Consider the following 19,919-nt stretch of genomic DNA (forward strand, 5'->3'; position numbering starts at 1 on the left):
TACCACTTCTTACATAGGAATAATCTGCAAATTACATTTAAACTTACATACATATATTCTTCAATCCTAACACATAACATTTCCAACTGAAATCTTGAAAAAAAGGATTAAAAAATAGTTTCTAGATAACCGAGGTTTGCTCTTCTAACAATAAGATAAATTAACAAGAAACCGTTCTTTAACCAGCAACATCCAATTGTTTTGCAACGCAAAAAAAAACAGTATTAAAATAATATTCAAATTCACCTTTATACAACAAAGCAGAACAAAGTTTCATGCGAGAAATGAAAAACCAAACGCAACATTTACAACTTATATTAATAATAATACAATTGAAATGTGCTCCCATATAACTATGCCATTGACACCGCTACTTTTATAAATAATCAACTTTAGACATATCTCTCAAAAACTGCATTCAAGTAACCCTTCAATCCGCGTATTTATTGCATGTCATTCTTTTGTTTAAGCAGATAATCAAAGAGATTGTTTTGCGGGATATATTAGAAATTTTAACAACAAACTGAAGACTGCCCATAAAATAGGATCGAAACTTAAAAATGCATGTCCTTGTTTTCGTGAAAAGAAGTTCTACAAAGTACTCGGACGGTACTTTTACAATTAATTATAAGAATTGACCGATACAGTGCGAGCACATGATTACAGCATTCCATCATGTAGGTACCCCCCATTGTCGCCATCGCCTCGCGAGGAAGGGCGAGGCGGAATCTCCGTCCGAAGAGCACGGAAACATAGAAACCCGGTTGGGTATCGTAGTGAGCCTCTTTCTACTCGTGCCTCAGCAGATGTACAACCATTTGCCGTGGCAGCTGCACTCCTCACCACCGTAAACTTCAAGCACCAGCCCCGGCGCTCTTTCTGACCTGACCCTGCCACTCTAGCCACCTCAGCAGCGTCTTCCCGATAATATTCCGCTTCGGTCGTTGCAGAATCCGACGGATTCCAGATCGATTGCGCGACTGGGACGCGTCGCGATTCGTCGCGGCTTGGTCGAAACATCCTCCGACATCTCGTCGGATCGCATAATCACGGGCAAACCGGTTTAGCGTGGCGTAAACTCGAGTTCGTCGGAACAGAGAGGCGCTGAGGAAACTCGGCATGGCCCTGGAAGAAGGTTCGAGGGTAGGGAAAAGGTACCTGGGCCTGACTCGTGCTGGAGCGTTCGTGGCATTACGGAGGAGAGGGGATTGCTCGCTCGTGCTGCCCACAGCCGAAGGGAAAACAGGGACGATTGTCGCGGTCTCGGGGCACTGGATGTGGAAAAATTTTCCACCAAGGACGAAGTAACGGGAAAATTATTAGCTGTCCAGTTCTTGAATGGACTCCGTCCGATTTTGACGAATAAAAATAGAAACTGTGATATTTTGGAGGTTGTCCTGCTGGATGAGGGGTTGGTCTGGGGTTAGGTAATCTTATTGAAGGAAGTTAGGGTTGCTGAATGTATTGGCAGGTTCTTGAATGATTTCTTCCCCATTTTGACGCATGAGAAGCGAAAAATATGATAACGCAAATAGCTTTGATACTGAATACAATAAATGACCGAGTGCTGATAAGAGAAATTAACGTAACAGAAATTTTTTGCAAAGCCCAAATCAATTGAAATATGTATCAGTATTTATCCAAAAGGCTAATAATTATTGATGAATGGAATTAATAATTTCAGTAAGTGATTTTCTAAATTTCTTTGATAATTACAATTATTAAAATAATTATGAATAACGAGCAATAATAATAATTAAAACAGTTATTAATACAAAGACAAAATTAATTTTATATATAACTGTTTCTCTCCCTGTATAACCATTTTATTGTATTAATGAAGTATAGAATACACCATCTTCCGTTACTAAGTCATTTGGTAATCAATGATGTTAAAAATGTATATAAATATACTGATTTTTTTAATATTGTATTAATTTCATATACAGCCAATGATTTCGAAATAATAAACATATTTCGATGTGCAGACTTACAATTAGAGTAGCCAATATAATTCTCATTGAAACATGTACTAAGATAATGCGTTCTATTTCTGTTTACACATTTTGATGTATATTTTATATGTACTTTAATCTTTTATCAAAGTATTTCCAACTATTATATTTAATTCGCAATTCTAATTTAAAGCCACTACATAAAATTAATATAATTCCTGGTATACCACGAGAAGCCTTTTTTACAGTTAATTTTTGTATCTTACATTTTTACCAGTAATAGTATTTTTCTATGATTATAGAAGATTCCGTGATTATTCCTCTTTATGGTCATGTTCTTCCATTAACATCAACATTACTATCATATAATTATTTCTCTTAATACTCGCATTGTTTACTGCAATTAATTGTGGCGACTACTGTCTCGTTGTTCCCCTCTTATTTGTGTAATCTTCAACATTCATTCTGTATTATCATCTACTTTGTCAAATTCCAACTAGAGAAATAAAACAACACACCAATTCGGCCGAGTAAAGGTGATTTACGGGTTAGCACCATCATTAGATTAAATAATACATATTTCCAGAAAGGAACAGGGCGTCGGGGAAGCCAAGTACGCCCCTGGCGCATCGTAGGACCCGGGGTAGAGAAACCTGGGTCCGTTTGAACTGCGGCATTCGCGTCCCGAGTGTTTCAGGGGGGGGTTCTTGTGTGCCGGCTTGCCAGAGCACCGGAAGATCGACCGTGTGTCCTCGTCTCGTCAACCATTCTCGTCGCTTCGTCTTGCTCGGTGAAAGTGAACGCGTTGCTTCTAATCATTTTTCCCGTTCAAATGACAAAAGTGAGCCTGTACATGAACAATCGTGTGTCGCGCCCTTCTCAAGGATCTTTCTTCACTGATAAACGGAGCTGAACCGAATACGCAATTCCAGCAACGTTGCTGTAACCGTTGGAGCCTTCATACTCGAATAGCACCTTCACCAGGTGGCGCGGGAGCTACTTCCAGTGGAAGGAGTCGCATTGTTTAAGCATTATCGTGCTTTTCTTCTATGTGCATCTGGGTTCGTGTGTTTTCCCCTGTTAATTTCGTCGGATGTTCCTCGAATTGAATATTGACAGTGGAAATGAACGAAATTTTGTAAATGGACAGCAAACTATGTGTTGGAAGTCAGGAGGTCCTTTGAACTCAGAACCCCGGAGATCTGCGTAACTGTGAGAAAAATAAATTGGCTACTCCCTCTGTTCGGTGTTGTGGATGATGGCCAGCTCGACCAGCGACAGATCAAACGTACACTGCAGTTCCGGTGGGGTCGCCGGAAGTAGCTGAGCGTGACGGCAGCAGTTCCAACGGAAAAACGTGGGAACTCGTGCTTATGCTTCTTCTCCATTGCTTCATTAATTTGCACTCGTTAAACGAACTCGAGTGTAATCGTATTAAACGTGCAGCGGCAACATTAACTGTTTTCCTCTAGTTCCAAACGATATCACCCCGGTCGTGAAAAATGGCACGCAAACATATCCATCGACGCAATAATTGATCTGCCAAGTGTGGACGAGAATAATGAAATGAAATAGCTCGCTAATGATTGGTTGCTTTCATCTTCATATCTCATTGCGACGAAGTGGCGTTCAAAGAAACGAAAAAGGAAGTGGATGCCGTCACTGAATTGGCGGAGCGGCGAAAAGTCATCCCGCATAATTCTGAGCACCTTAAACCCGTTTATTTTGACCATTGATGGCACTTGACTTTTGTACAGAGGGTTTCTGACGGCACTTTCACTCAGTGACTAAAAGTGACACTCTCGCGGCGACTTACGATTGCCTTCGTGGAATACCCAAAGGTCTACGAAACGGTTGACCATAATTAAAAGGAGTGACTGCGCGTTTCAAACACTCCCAGGTACCTAGTCGCGTTAATGAGCTCGTCTAAAGGGGCGCTCACTCGGATCTATGCTCCTGAGGTGGTTCAGCCGGGTTTCCTTGCAAACTTTCGAGATCCCCAGTGCAGGGGACCAGTGTGACAAGAGGAAAAGAGGTGAAGAGACTCGGAAGATGAGTCCACAGTGAATTCAAGAGAGGATTCGTCATCGATTAAAAATAACGAGTGGGATCGTTGGAAAGCAAAAGCATCGTATGGCAGAGGGAATAGCGCGCGAGCAGCAGAATATTCGTACTCCCCACTGTGTCGTCCGGTAAGGTAGACCACTGGTCGACGAGAACAGAGACGAGGAACGCAACGCAGAGAGAGAGTTGCCGGGATATCCCACTCTAGGTAAAGTCCATGACGTCAACCTCTGGGGCAAGTCGTACGACCAGTTTGAACTGCCTGCTAGCGGCAAGAAGGGACGAAGAAGAAGCAGAAGAGTTTGCGGTGGTCTCTTCACCCGTTCGTCGATCCGTCCCGATACGCGTACGTTTTTACCGGCCGGCTTCTGGGAGTGTAGTGCCGCCATGGTTCTCCGAACCGTTCGTTATTCGTGAATAGACAAGTCCCTTTCAAATATTCTGAGCTAATAATTCGCGCAGAATTTGCCTGAAAAATTGTAACCCAGAGGGTACAAGAAACTAGGAAGAAGTGGTAGGAAAGGTTGCAATGGTTTGCCTCGCGTAGACGGATTGGTAACATCACACACCTGATGTCAGTGATAAGTGGAGGTGCACGAGGCATGAGTAAGCGACGGAACTCGGCCGTTCGGTGACGGTACCTTGGTCGATCGGGAAGCCCTCACAGTTATCTGTGCCCCCAGTGCTGCACCTTTCTTGACAGTGACAGTATCTCTGCGTATAAAACGAATCTAGAGTATTTAGGCCTAATAGCGAGGAGATTTCTGTGCATGCATCGAGGTCACGATCGTTGTAACCGTGAGAGTGTAGCAGCGATAATATCGACCTGGTGTGCCTGAAATTAGATAGTGATATCGTAAGAAGTGGTTCAGCAAAGGTCGTCGTCGAAACAGGTGATTGAGCAAAGATAGAAATTCGATGGTGTATGGCCACCGTGTATGCAGCAAGGGAGACAAGCAGCAAGGGACGTTGTGTTTGGATACTTGACGCAGCTTGTTACTGCGCGTCGTGAAAACATCGGCATCGAAGAGAAATGGGAAACCACCCGTCCGCCCACCAGCCGCTCGAAAGAGCCACCAGCCATGCTGGAAATGGTCTTCGCCTCTCGGTACGTTGCGATCTTGTTTTACGTCAACGATAACTTGCAAGTGCCCACGTGTGACGCACGCCTCTTGATGCAATATCGTTGAATGGAACGTATCCTCGCTTTGCACAAGGTGGTCTTCTTAATTTCTTGGATCTTTGAGGGAATTTAGCGTATTTAAACCTCCGTGGTGTTTTTCCCATTCGTTTACTGGAGGTTTATTACATTACAATACTTCTCTAGGAAATTTGGGAGATTTAAGTTGGGAAATATGGGACATTGTACTTGGGGCATTAGAAGAGTTTAGAGGAATTTTGAAATTTCGATTATTAGAGACGTAATGGGGGATAAATAAGTTGTTTGGAGAACTGCAGTGTGTATTGTTCATTTCTTCGTGCAACAGATGCTTCACAGACAATTGACGATAAAGGGAAAAATTTAAGGGGTAGAACAAGGTAAAGAATTAAGAATAATGAATTTAAAAAGTAGGCGAAAGTGATCGCGAAATTGTTTTCCGATCTGTCCCGCAAGAGACACGAAAACATTTAATTTTTGGACGTTTTTATTTTTCTGAATTTCTTTAACCAGAGATATTCTATTTTTCATTTCAAAACATACTGCTTTATTTTCGAAGTACAGTACTTATTAACATCGTGTTTTTTTTAAAGAATACATGATTAATATATTCCACGAGTTCGACGTTTTACGCTAATAAATTAGGTTCTATGATCAAATAAGTAAGAGATAAAACGTCTGTCACAATTGACAATTTTCTAAGTTTCATTTTATGTGTTCCTGACACTGGGCTGCTAAAAAACGCATCCATCTTTCGAAAAGTTATCTGCTGAAGAAGGAACTATACCAGCAGAGCAAAATTAAAAATCACTAGAATTCAATTAAACAATTATTAGACCGATCAAAGACCGAAAATTAAAGGAAATAAATAAGCAAAATAATTTTTATTATAACATTTACTGCCACACATGATAAATCCCACAGAAAATTAGTAAAAATCAATAGCCCAAGTTCTGTGATGTATATCAACCCTCAACCGTATTCAAAATTTATATCTGGATAAAACATATATAGGTGTCAATATATAATTTAAATTTGAAAATATTTTATCTAAATGAAGATTTTAAGTAATGAATAATAGTCTGCGGCTGTTATTCGCCAATGAAAGGTAATTGAGGTTATTCGAACCTTCGAAAAATAGAACAGAAATAAATTATCTTTACTCAATCTTTTCGTTAGGTAACCTTTTCTTATCAATACAATGACCAACTATATATGTACATGGTTATCCTTAAAGCACTCGTAGAAAACAGTATTTCATAGTTCTTTAATGTGACTGCAAATGAATACGATCTGGTCTTCATCGTGGGTGGATGAAGTATTTTCGTGCTTCGAACGAAACTGGTCCTGTAGAGGTCACGCTGAAGGTCGCATACTTTCCCCTTTATCCTCCGTATTTAAAGTCTCTCGAGTTTTCGGCCCATTGTCGCTCGCTTACATCGTCGTTTCGACAATAACGTACATCTGGCTAAAAAAATGCGTTACAACAACCATAAACTTTGCGGAGTAGTAGAAGATACGCCTTTTTAGGTCGATTAAATAAAAAATATATAAACACCTATTGCACATAGGTACACTTCCGTTCGTAAGTATTAGGGATTCCTGCTGTATCTGCAGAAAATGTGATATTAAATTTGCTACAGATTGAATACTTGTTACTCGTTTTATTTTCTGGTTTTAATTTAACATACCAAATAAACTAAAATTTGTTAGTGTTCTTCGCTAAATTTGGAACGTTTTTCACAATTATTCCACATAAACTGCGGGTCCTAATACCTGCGAACAGCAGTGTATATTATCAAAATTAATTTTCATTTATGAGGCGCAGGTATAAGGCCTCTAACTGTAAATCTAACCCAGTCTGAATACCGTATGAACGGATAATTGTGTAGTTTATACTTCTGGCAGTATTTTTCAACCGCTTGTACACGAATGGATGAGTTACACGACTTCAATATATTTATCTAGCGTTGCCAGCAGTCGGCACACGTATGCTATCATGTAACCGATGTCTGTTCTGCAGAACGGTTTTTGAAATAACACTACAACAGACTGCAGACGACTTTGGAGGCCTCCCCACATTTTATCTAGTACTATTTCTTTCAACATTTCATTTCTAGGTATCAATATAAATTGGTCGTCTTTAAGTTTGTGGGGAATTTCCAATTCTTATAAGCTTGTTGATTAATTTATAATTTTAATTAGCATCATCGATGAACTGTTACAGTATGCATGTTTACCAAACAAGCAGTATTTATTCATACTGCATTTTAATTTGCATTTGAACGCAAGCAAGTCATCGTGATTGTATTAAATTCGCTTTATTGTCTTTGTTTAATATGTTGGAGCTGTGAGTGAATTTCTTTACAAATACGTTCAATTCAAGTTGCAATTGTGATCATTGGTCACGATAAACACAATGGAGAAAGTTTGATAAAAACACGCTTTGCTTATCTATGAATCGAAAGAAAATAACATTACTATCGAATTCACATAATTATTTTATTCTTATCATACTGGGTAATAATAGTCTTATAGTATGTAGATATAATCCAAAAAGATTCGATATAAAATACAAGGACGTTTACTGTAAACGATAATGACAATTTAGTTACATCTTTTAAATATTTTTTATTTTTATAGTTTTACATTATTTATATATATAAATATATATTATTTATGTAAAACTATAAAAAATAAAAATATTTTATATAATGTAAAACTATAAAAATAAAAAATATTAATATATATATATATATTAATATATATATATATATATATATTATATATATTTATGTATATTATATATATATATATATATATAATTCAGAAACATTTGACATTAAATTCACTAGCATTTTCTGCCCAACTTTCCAATGTCTCATTGTGTGGTAACAAAGAGGCGACAGATTTTTCCTTATTGCAAATATATCCATGTATTCTGCAATTTTTATTTCAGAAGTTCAGAAAATTAAATTTTGGTAACAGGAAGAAAATGAAGTAGGTACAATCGCACGGTCAATCATCTAAGTAGTTAAATTAAAGGAAAATTACGGTGTTACATTCAGCATAGTAACTTACAATTTCATCTCCTAAGAATGATTATGCGTATATCGCGATCGTTACGATTGAAAAACGACGCGGTGATTGAAAGAAAGTGTAACTGCATAGGTACTCGAGACACAGCTCAAGAGAATGAGTGTCGGGTACTTCGACGTTACATGCCAGAAGCCATACGGGCGCGTTTTAACGAGAAAGCCCACTACCGAAGTAACCCCCCAACTTTATATCTGAGGGTCGAAGAAGAAATCGACTTTGGGGACCAGTTGTTCTGACGAGGGGGCCTCGTCTTCCACTCATTTCTTTGACCGGTAGCCTGTATACTCAGGCTTGAGTGTCATTTAGTAAAAGTAGCGACGGATTCAAACGCATCGCGAGCATTTTTGTTCGGTTCAATAATAGTTCGGTTCTATTCCAACAGAATGAATTGCAGGGATTTAATTGAATCGATATTTGTAAATCCATTTCGCTCCTAATATTAGGTGGCAGGTTTATGAAAATAATTATTTGAACAAAATACTATTTACTATTGGTTATTCTGCATTCAAACTGTTCCCTGTTCGTAATATATTTTATTTGAAGTACTATTATCTCTACCAGTCACTTATGGGCTCGTAATTGCAATAGCCTCGAACACATTCTGTTTTTTCTGTTCGAATGAATGTTGCTCGATTCTAAGGAAATGGACAAGCAATAACAATACATGAAAGTTTTATGTAAACGTAGTTAATATTTCTTATATTTAATAATATTACAAACACTTCGAAATAACGAGATTTCATTTGAATGTATCGAAATGTTTCATTATTCACCAAGGGATTATCTATACGTTAATTTTTGGATTAACTAAAATTTTGTGACGTATCGAGGTTTTGCAGATGTTGATTTCTGGGTAAAAGATAACACGATTCGATTACATCGTTTTTCCCAGCGACATTTTGCAGGAGATAGCTGAGACAGCTTTTTCTCCTCGCTCCGTGGAAATTTAATTTTACTGAAGGTCAATAAATTGTAAAGTGTTCCGGTAATCGAATAGCTTTCAATATAAAACGAACGGCAGAAAATTGTCAAGTTTCTTGCCTGAAGTTCTTATTGTTCCTTAACCTTTCCATCTTGCAAGGTGTACTTACTTTTAAGAGTTTATTGCAATCGACCTTAGTTTCTACTTAACTGTTCAGAGATACAAGGTAAATATACCAGGTGCATATAACTGAAATAGGTAGTATATAAGGTGAATGTCCCAATTACTGCTCATTTAAGAGGTAACGCGTCATAAAGAAGGTGTAAAAAATTTGTTTGCGATGAAAATTTGCAGAGTAATTGATTAATTCTTTAATAATAAATCAACCAATTCAAAAACTATTTATCAAAAATATTTCAAGATGTTTAACTGTTAGTAGTTTCTAATTAAATATATAATGCTCTAAATGTCCGTATTTCTGCTTATGAAAAATAGCGATGTATGCATTGCCCCAAACTTTAAAATAATTCCGAATTATTTTTTTGCAACTATAGTACAAACGTAAAGCATATAATAATAAGAAGAATACAAAATGAGCAGAATGGGGACATGAGCAGAAATTGGGACATTCACCTTAACCACTAGTCGAAAACATAAAATTGAACTTACTCCAAATATCTAACTAAAGATTAAACAGTATTTCTCTTTAAAAATACCTAAAATTAAGGAAAATGGGGTACAGGACACGTTTCTGTTTCTCAATTCTTCATTACAATTTCAATTTCGATAATGAGATGTTGATGTTAAAGCATGACGTCAGACCGATGATTTCACTGGGAAAAGGGCAAGACGCGATTAACATAATGTTCGATCGACTTGACTAAATAGGTGATGCCGAACGTCTATGAAATCGCAATTGCGCGGATTCATGAATACCTATGAGTACTCGTTGTAATCAAGACGCCTCGCCGTCCCTAGAACTCTTGCGGAACACTTTTCCGATGAATTCTCTCTGCGCGATGTGCAAAGATATTCACGTGACTCGCTATTAGACATTGCCGTTCCGAAGGCGTAATTTAACGCAGGTTGGCTTCGACTGTGAAATTGTTAAATTGAGAGTAGAGTGCGTAAAATGCAACTTTCGATGCTCACGGTTCCGACGATTACCGATGTGTGCGCGCAATCATGTTACGTGGCGTATAATACCGTTAACGAACGTTTTCTTCGTAATCGTTTCTAGTTCAAGTGTATGCAGTGTGCCGTACTGATGCTCATTAGTAGTTGCATAACACCTATTACACTTGCTTAATGAATTTAAAAAACGCAAAAGTTCCGATGAAGTTATCAATTGAGTTATCTGTAGTATCGAAGTTAATTATGTTTAATCGACACACATTCTCCAGTCTACTACGATAGAAAGTATCAGCGTGCTCTTTAAGCATACTTTAACAAATGTGTATTTCAGGAATGTGGAGTGATTTCGTAAATATCGAAGACAATTGTTCGTTACCTGTGTTGTACAAGGCAAAGCTGACTCATCAAAGATCGCGTAAATTATTTCTGCTATTTTGATTGAAATATATACATATTTTATGGAGGGGCACTTCAGAAATATATCGATACTTGTTTCATTATGTAGTAATGTGTGTTTAATGTCTGGCATACCTATGTTTAATGCCGCATGCTGACGTGACTAACGCAATGTGTGTCAAGGCATTTTTTACTAATTACCAAACTTGCATAAGTGTCTGGAATTTTCAGGATTAGAATTTTTCCGCGGCGTAGAGTGTACAAAACAAAGAGTGTAGTCAATATTTTGATTGTACCTAGGTGTATAGATAATATTAATACTAGACTTCATGTTGTCATGTTGGTATCACTGGCCTATTGAGGAGAACCTCGCCACTGCACTTAATGAGTAAATGAGTACTATGGAATGTATTATCTTCTTATTAAAATGTATAATTTTTCTTAGTATTTACATTTTGAACATTATTTTATTCACCGCGTTACACATGACAAATGTACGCAGCGATTATGAAATAGTGCCATAAAATTTGCAAGCGTACCCTACACACTAATCTAATAAAAAAGGCTAAATAAGCATAAGTTTTAATATGAACGGAGCTTACTGTAATTGCACCAGTCAGCACAATGGGCGTTTAACATTGTTTCCATTGCTAAGCACACAGGCATTCATACGTCGCAATACCTACGTTTCATATGTGCAAGGCAATCATCAGTACAACACTTGAATACATATATATGCTTAGCAATGGAGGCCATTTTCACATCAAATAAAAAAAAATAGGCACAAACTAAACAAACAGTTGCAATAATCAGGACATTATAGAGGCAATTGAAGGGTCGGATGCAATGAGGGGACTAAAATTATTGTCCAAACGCTAAGAAAGATTGGAAAATTAAATGTTGTTAAACTGAATTTTAAAAAATATAGTGTTGTTATCTCGTCACGACACACATTTTTTCTATTTACAGTTTGTTTATCCAATCGTTACTATTCGAGCAAAAAATTATAAATAAAAAAATTTTCAGCGTCCAAAATCATTATTTCTTTAAACATAAATTGCGATAACTCGAGTAAATATTAACGGATCGTTATGAGACTTAAAACATAACTTCAGAAAACTCTAGCGAAGCCGTAAAATGTATGAACAAAACCCTTATGTTAACAAATGTAATAATATTGAATTAAAAAGTAATACTGGACATAACCCATGTTTTCCAACGTTCGCCGTTAAAAAGTATCGAGGCAATTTTGAGGTACATATAACTTGCAGGGACAAAGTTTTTCCTTAATATACAAGCAAGATTTTCACCAATTTTCACACTGATTAATAAATAATTGTAGAAGATATGACGATATATATAAATCTCGCGCGCCACCAGCAGTCAGCGGCCACGTAAAATGCGTCCGTGTTCTCGGCAGCCCAACATGGACAGGAGTAGGGATATGCTTGTGTACAGTGCGATGGGAAGAAAGTGGGGGACGACGGTAGGCCATAGTGGGAGTCGACGGCAGGTCATAGTGGGGGTAAGCGTTTGTCCCACGTTCTACGATTCTGGCATCACTGGACAATAGTGACTAACAAGGGAAGATCCAGAATTCCAAAATTCAGAAAATTCTGAAACTTTGTGAAAATGAAGGAGATTTCCTCCTGGTTACAACGCAATTTTTGTTTGCTGCCCAAATCCACTCGAAGGGGGTGAAATTAGCCCCTGAAAATTCGGCTATTTTCCGATTTTGTGTTATAACTCGGGAACTATAAGAGATAGGAAAAAAGTTTCAAGACAAAAGTTACTTCTTTTAATTAGATCTATCATTTGGTAAAACAATTATTTTACGGTTCGCGAGTTATAGCACAAAATCGGGAAATAACCGGATTTTCAGGGGTCAATTACACCCCTTTAGAGTGAATTTGGGCAGCAAACAAAAATTCCGTGATAATCGGGAGAAGATTCGCTACATATTCACGAAGTTTCAGAATTTTTTAAATTTCCGGGTTCCTGATGTTCCCTTGTAAGCGTGGTAGTTCTGCATAGGCACGGGGTTCGCTCCTAGAGACCGTTTAGAGCAAGGCGAGAGTTGCTGTATCCCACAGAAATGTTGCCAACTCGCTGGATACATGTATCCGGCGATTGTTAGCCGGCCTATACGTACCTTTACGCTCTCAATTTATCCTTGTATCTCAAGCTGAATATTACAATATCTTTTACGCTTAAGCCTAGTTCACATTACTCAAGTTACTTGATTTCAAGTAGGTAACTTGAAACTACTTTACCAATGTGAACCTGTTATTTACATGACTGGAAGTATCCTTTCAAGTTACAACGAAGTAGAGCTTCTTTCGACTCTACTTGCCTTGAAATACAATTTGATTAATGGGAACGAGGCGTTAGTAAATCTAGTGTTTTCCGGATTAGCGAAAAGTCTATTATATGTATGACCCCAGATTGTCGCAAAAGATCTACCCATCCTACTGTTTTGCTTCCTTGCCGCGAGCAACGAACTTCCGTGTCGGATAAGACGTCCGTTGACAGACAACCGAGAGCAATAAAACCGATGGGCCAGATAAGATATCCAGTACTGAAAACTAAAATATCCATATCTTTGATAAATGTTCACGAAAGTATTACCAATGGATGGCTGAGGTTTTCCCGATGAAAATGAGTCCAAGCACGAAGCAATTCTGTTTATTGTAATGAATGTACTGCGCTGCTTTCTGCTTAATTCGGGGAACACTGTAATTCTAATCGCGTATTGATAATAAAAACTAGACCGGATCGCTTCGTGGTTGGACTCATTTTAATCGACATAATCTGATCAATCCATCGGCAACACTTCATAAAGGTGTATTGAGAAACACGAAAATTTGAACAGTCAATAGTGGATGACTCAAGTCGCACACATGACTTATAACGTTCTTTCCTGCCTCGCCGTCGACCGAGGGTCTCCCGTTGGTGCGCTATTTCACTCACCCTTGATTTGTCTCGTTCGCTCTCCTTCTCAGACGGTTTGAGCGAGGACCCTGACAAAGGTCAATTTATTAGGTGCTAACTATGTACTTCCTTTGCCCCAGATTATCGAAAATTTTCCGGTCCGAAAATTTTCACATAATCCGGGGTGCAATATATGAGGCAGTGAGAGAGACAACGAACCAACCCACATTAAGAATTTTTTTCTTCCTGTTTTATATGATCAGTAGAGCCTATTGGAATACGTTATTGTTAATAACTCATTTTCGAAAAAAATGTTAGTCTGTTGTTGCTCTCACTGCCTCATATATACATAGATATGCACCTTGTTATTAGTAGGTAGGTACCTTAGAAGCAGCCGAATAGCACATAGGATGTACCTATGCTGAAAAATATTTCAATCGCATTTTACCTAATTACAAAACTTATGATGCTGTAGTTCGGCGACTATGTACTCGTACGTGGACAGTTAGCAGGAAAATGTGCTGAGGATAAGAAAAGCTGGTGGTCTTATTTAAAAATTGTTATAATACCGTTTATTCAATTAAATATGCGTTTTCGGCACTGGGTTGATTGGATATTTTTTACTTAATTTTCTCTTCCCTTTCATCTTCCCCAAGCAATCTTCTTCAGTGGCACCCTATATATATAAATGAAGTAAAAAATGTCCAATCAACCCAGTGCCGAAAACGCATATTTAATTGAATAAACGGTATTATAACAATTTTTAAATAAGACCACCAGCTTTTCTTATCTGCCCAGCAAAGAAAATTGACTGGAAGCTTTAAGAAAGACGGAATTTTTATCTCGATTTTCCTAAAAAGGTTTGAATAGTAGTACGCTCTATGTATTTATAATGCACTAGCAAAATATCCCACGCTTCGCTTCGGGCCTAAGAGATATTAAGTGCTCCATGAAAACACAGTTTACCCCTTTTCACCCTCTTAGAGGGTGATTAGGGCAAAATCCTGCAATTGGTTTTTCGACATTTGTGTGAGCAACCTTCGTAAGTAGAAACCAAATTGATATCTAATCGGGCCTAAGAGATATTAAGGAATCAGAGAAAATACATTTTACCCCTTTTCACCCCCTTGGGGACGGAATTTCCAAAAATCCTTCCTTAGTGGGCGCCTACGTCATGAAAACAATATACCTTCCAAATTTCACGTTCCTAGATTTGAGCTGGGCGTTCATGAGTCAGTCAGTCAGTCAGCACTTCTTTTATATACAATAGCTCACAGCCATAATCGTACACTCTTTAAAATCGCATAACTTTTTTAAAATTAATCCAAACGACTTGAGTTTTTTTGAGAAGCTAGAAGGATTAGTTTGCTAAGTGACATGTTTCATCGTTTTGGAAAAAATTACATTTGTCAGGAGTAGCAAAAGAAATAGTAAAGGTCGTTTTTTCAACTTTTTTTTGTGAGCCTGTAATGAAAATTCAAAAAACCCGTTTGTAGATTGAAGTAAGTTGTATACGTGTCTAAAATTTCATGAAAATCGATTAACGTTTAAATTTAAAATTGGTTAACTGAGCTATAAACGCTTAAAGATCGCAGAATAAGGTCGAGAATCGCTGATTTTTTGGAATTTTCTCGACCTTATTCTGCGATCTTTAAGCGTTTATAGCTCAGAGCTACGTTAACCGATTTTCATGAAATTTTAGACACGTATACAACTTACTTCAATCTACAAACGGGTTTTTTGAATTTTCATTACAGGCTCACAAAAAAAAGTTGAAAAAACGACCTTTACTATTTCTTTTGCTACTCCGGCCAAATGCATTTTTTTTCAAAACGATGAAACACGTCACTTAGCAAACTAATCCTTCTAGCTTCTCAAAAAAACTCAAGTCGTGTGGACCACTTTTAAAAATATTATGCGAGTTTAAGTGTACATAGATATAGATTACTGTAGATGGTACGCACTAACTGCGAGCAAAATTTGAAATAATTCTGTGTTTACTAAAAGTGTAAGATATACATGGAAATTTTATGACATCACTTTACAAAACAACGTGTAAAGTGCGAACTTCAACCACGTGAGATCAGGGGGAACCCACCCCAATTGTAGTAGATCGAAGGAGACGGTGTCGTCCGACAGGTAGCCCACCATTACGATATTTCTTGGTCAAATAGGTTCGATGGCGGTGAATCGAAACAGGAAGAGTTACGCAAATCGCATTGGTCGGCGTTTGTGATTGCGTTCGCATTGCGTTACTCGGCGAGTGACATGCGTAAACTGTTCGACGCGCTCGCGGCCTGCGTGTACGTTTAGGGTCACTCACACTCCTAGAAAGCAGCCGGGGAGGGATCGAACTCAAGGATAACTGGTGCCACGCGTCGATGTACGTCCACAGGATAGCTACCAAGAGAAAGAGAACCGCGCTTCTACTGACAATAAGTAGCTTAGAATCACTAGCGCAAGTCACAATTTTATCATTGTCACGTGGAAAGTGCACAAAGCTCGAGACACCAATTTGGCTTGCGTTTCGCATGCACTTAATGCACACTACGTATAATTAAGGTATTAAACGCATAGAACGAGTGTTCCTCGGATTATTGAGAAGACTTTGGGTTGGGATTGTCAAGAAGGATCTGCCGAGACCCCACTGTTCTGCTTCCTCACTGCGAGCGAGGACCTTAGGTCCCGGGTAGGCCGCTCGTTAATTGCCGAGAGCAATAAAACCGGTGGGCCAGATAAGGTACCCAGTACAGAAAAATAAAATGTTCATGGTATTAATTAATGTTCAGGGAAGTATTGCCAATGGATTTTTAGGGTTTCCCGAAGAAAATCAGTCCAAAGACGAAGCAATTCGGTCCATTTTTAATGAGACATAATATTTTTAGGCTGATAGATGTTGTCATAAACAAAAAGTAGTTTAAACTAAAACTTTAATTTTGGGTATTAATGATATCTTTATAAGATTTTTTTGAATTTTGCCTGTAAGAATTTTGTATCTATATTTAATTTACAATACAAGATTAAAGTTTTTAATTTAAACTGTACAGATTATTATTGGTGATTTTATTTATTTAGATATATTTAATTTTTTTAGATTACTGATTTTATTAATTTTTATTTTGATTTATGCATGTAAGGATAGATTTTTAATGATTTTAATTAGTATAGAATTTATAGTTTTAACAGTTCTCAGGCTGGTTTTTTTTTTGAGGTAAACAATTTTAATGAATGGGTTTTTTTATATTATTTGATTTTTTCTGTTTGTGATGGAGTTTTAGGTTTATCTATTATGATTAATATAATTTTTTATATAAATAATCAAAGTGTTAGGATAGTTAATTTAATATGATAATAATGTTTATAGGTTTAGTTGGATTGATTTTTTTTTTGAAGAATTTTTTTTATAAGTGTTTTTTAAGAAATTTTTTTTTTTGTTTAGTTTTATATGTTATGGTTCATTGTAGATTTTTATTGGATTGATTTTTTATTGGTTATAATCTTAGTTTGAGAAGCGTGCTTTCTGATTAATTCGAGGAACACTGGAGTTGTAATCGTGTATTCATAATAAAATAAAAAAATAAACCGAATTGCTTCGTATTTGAATTCATTTTCATCGGCGTAATCTCACCAATCCATCGGCAATACTCTCATCAAGGTGTAATGAGAAATATGGAAACCTTAATATTCAGTAGGGGATGACTTCCCGGTGGCCGACGGGTTCTGTTCGTTATGCTATTTCACTCACTCTCGGTTTATCTCGTTCAAGTTTGCGGTGTGTGGTAACTACTTAGGAATTCGGAATGTACATACACTCGGGGCTGCGCACTGGGTTTGACAGTCAGTCTAGGGCTGGCCTCACCCTAACCGTCACCAGATTAATGGTTGATTTTCCCCTAATCAGCTTAATTGCTATGTATTATTGCTGTTTGGCTGCGAACTTGAATACCTAATAGATCAAGGAAGCAAGATAACTTTGCGCTTACTCGTATGAATATCCTCAGTACATATTGGGCTGTTTTCATCCTGCGGCGTGCACTGCTGAAACTCGTAAGGGGTTGCATACCCTTGACAGGTCGGAAAATACGGTCATTTTTATGATTTTTTTTTGCGTATAAAGAAACGTCGTATTTAAGTCGTGTATAAATTAAGCTGTATTTTCTTTAAAAAGAAATTTGATATCTTAAGAAATTAAGGGTGCCAGCCCCTTCTTCCAAGGCCTTCCAAGGCGTTCATTGTTACAGCATTAGCGGTACCGAATAAAATTTTGCATGATTATTCTTAAGACTTCTAGTACCTGTCGAGACGATTTTTCCATTAGAAAAAGCACAAAATTCAATGCCTGGTAGTTACTCTTAATCTGTATCTGATAAAAATAAAATTAATACTATATTACTTACTCATAAGAATGAACACATTGACAGGGTACCCCGTGAAAAAAATAAACACCAAATTTTTAGTCAAATAAGCACCATCCTACTACATACATATGTGTTTTTCCAATCAGCGAGCCAGGTGACTAGATATCACCAATATCTGTTATTTTACGTACATTTCTACTATCAGATCATGGATTTTGTATCGGTACGTCAACTTGTTCGGAGATTTTGTCATTCAAAGCGTAAATTGAATGGATTCTCTGAGATTATGAAATTTGATAACACCGTTGCACATTCCCGCCACGACACACCCAATTTATTATTCGCTAATCTTTTCGATTCGATCTTTGCACTAAAAGTCAACCAATCGGTACATTGTATTATCTCTGAGTACTTTCTACTACTTGCGTTGCTGATTTACTTTTCCTGATATTACAATTATCAATAAGTACACTTTCGATATGTTTAAATGTCCTACTTAAACCTAATGGAATTCCCTCATCGCTTAAGTATTAAGTTCTGCAAATTTAGTCTCTCACGTCTACGTTGTGTCATTTTGAATAATTCCTTATCGAATAGCATACTTATCATACGATGGAAACACTTTGTGTCTGCAGTATAAGTAGTTGTAGTTGAAGTTTTATCTAAGTTTTCATCTTCTTTGCGACATAAACACTTTAATACTTAAAAGTGATAGTTGTAAGTGACTTAAATACAACTCCAAAAGATTTTGTTGTATAATTAGTTAGAAGCGCACTTCGTTTCTCATTAATCTGATCCTCTGGTGCTTTATATTTGGAATTACTTGCTGCAGGCCTGCGACGACACATTTAGCAGTGCGTTGTAACTACATTTCATCAACCTTAGGGGAAGATCTTCAGCTACTTGTACTCACCGAGTCACATAATGTCTTCGATACAGTGAACCACGAGATTTTGCTATATCCGATAGATCTTTAGTTATTCGAGCACTGAATTTTACATCAACAGCAGTTGTAAACATATATGTATGTATGTATTTATGTATGTATGTCTGGAGTTGCGCAGCGCTTTCACTGTATTCAATTCATTGATCAATGACTCTCGCAACAGATTTTCGTAAGTGAATTCCTGTTACACGCTGATGATTTAAAAATCTTCAAACGAGTTTCAGCATTTGTGGATATCTCTGATATTTAATATCGAACATACTAACAAGATATGAATTACGATGTACAAGGAATTTAATGTCATTTAACATAGACAAATGCACAGTAGTTAAATATTAACGGCATGGTTATGTCTTAACTTATGCTTGCATATTTATGGATATAGCTCTTCCGTTTGTAAAGTCAGTGCGCGATCTTGGAGCTATCACTAATAAAAAATTAAATTTTCATGGTCACATAAATTGTATTTGTAGTATTGCGTTAAAGGTATTGGATATGATACAGTGTTTACCGGAGCGCTATGCGTGTATTATCACGTTTAAAATATTATATTGCATCTCACAAGTTCATCTTGAACACGTTTTTCTTATATGAATTTTCTTTAAACTTACAAATGTAGTTATGTACATGATTGAAGAAGTCCAGCATTTTCTGTTCCGCAACTTTGACCTCCCTTGAAATATGCAGAAATATCAAAGAGCTGGTATTTCTTTTTAAAATTATCAATGGACATATTAATACTCCTCAGTTACTCGAGAGAAAATGCTCATGAACTAGGACGATCCTTGAAAAATGGACCTTCATGCCAAGTTTCTACAAGTCCAAATTGAATTAAGTTGCTACAGTAATTCCTATCTCGTAAATCTTACAGTTACCATTTTCACGTTAATACCTTTACTAGATTAGTTCTTTATTTTTTTAAACGTTAGTGTACATACAATAGCTTCGTGTAACG

General features: G+C 37.1%; 1 protein-coding gene and 1 long non-coding RNA gene across 4 annotated transcripts in view; one reads left to right on the plus strand and one right to left on the minus strand.

Annotated features, from left to right (window-relative positions):
• LOC143375492 (uncharacterized) overlaps window positions 1-19,919 on the minus strand; it is a 448,968-nt gene that overhangs the window by 320,379 nt on the left and 108,670 nt on the right. The gene's annotated exons all lie outside the window — the stretch shown is intronic.
• Window positions 1-19,919, plus strand: part of Numb (NUMB endocytic adaptor protein) — a 64,176-nt gene that overhangs the window by 12,247 nt on the left and 32,010 nt on the right. Inside the window, exon 1 of one of the 3 annotated variants that reach the window (XM_076824369.1) lies at window positions 2,635-5,127. The exons of 1 other annotated variant lie outside the window; for it this stretch is intronic. In XM_076824369.1, the coding sequence (XP_076680484.1) occupies window positions 5,053-5,127 (75 nt within the window). In that variant the 5' untranslated portion in view covers window positions 2,635-5,052. Of the gene's footprint in view, window positions 1-2,634; window positions 5,128-19,919 lie in introns of those variants that run through there. One more of the 3 variants, XM_076824377.1, reaches the window with a different exon arrangement.

Source organism: Andrena cerasifolii, chromosome 1 (genome assembly GCF_050908995.1).
Source record: "Andrena cerasifolii isolate SP2316 chromosome 1, iyAndCera1_principal, whole genome shotgun sequence".
Lineage (NCBI taxonomy): Eukaryota > Metazoa > Arthropoda > Insecta > Hymenoptera > Andrenidae > Andrena > Andrena cerasifolii.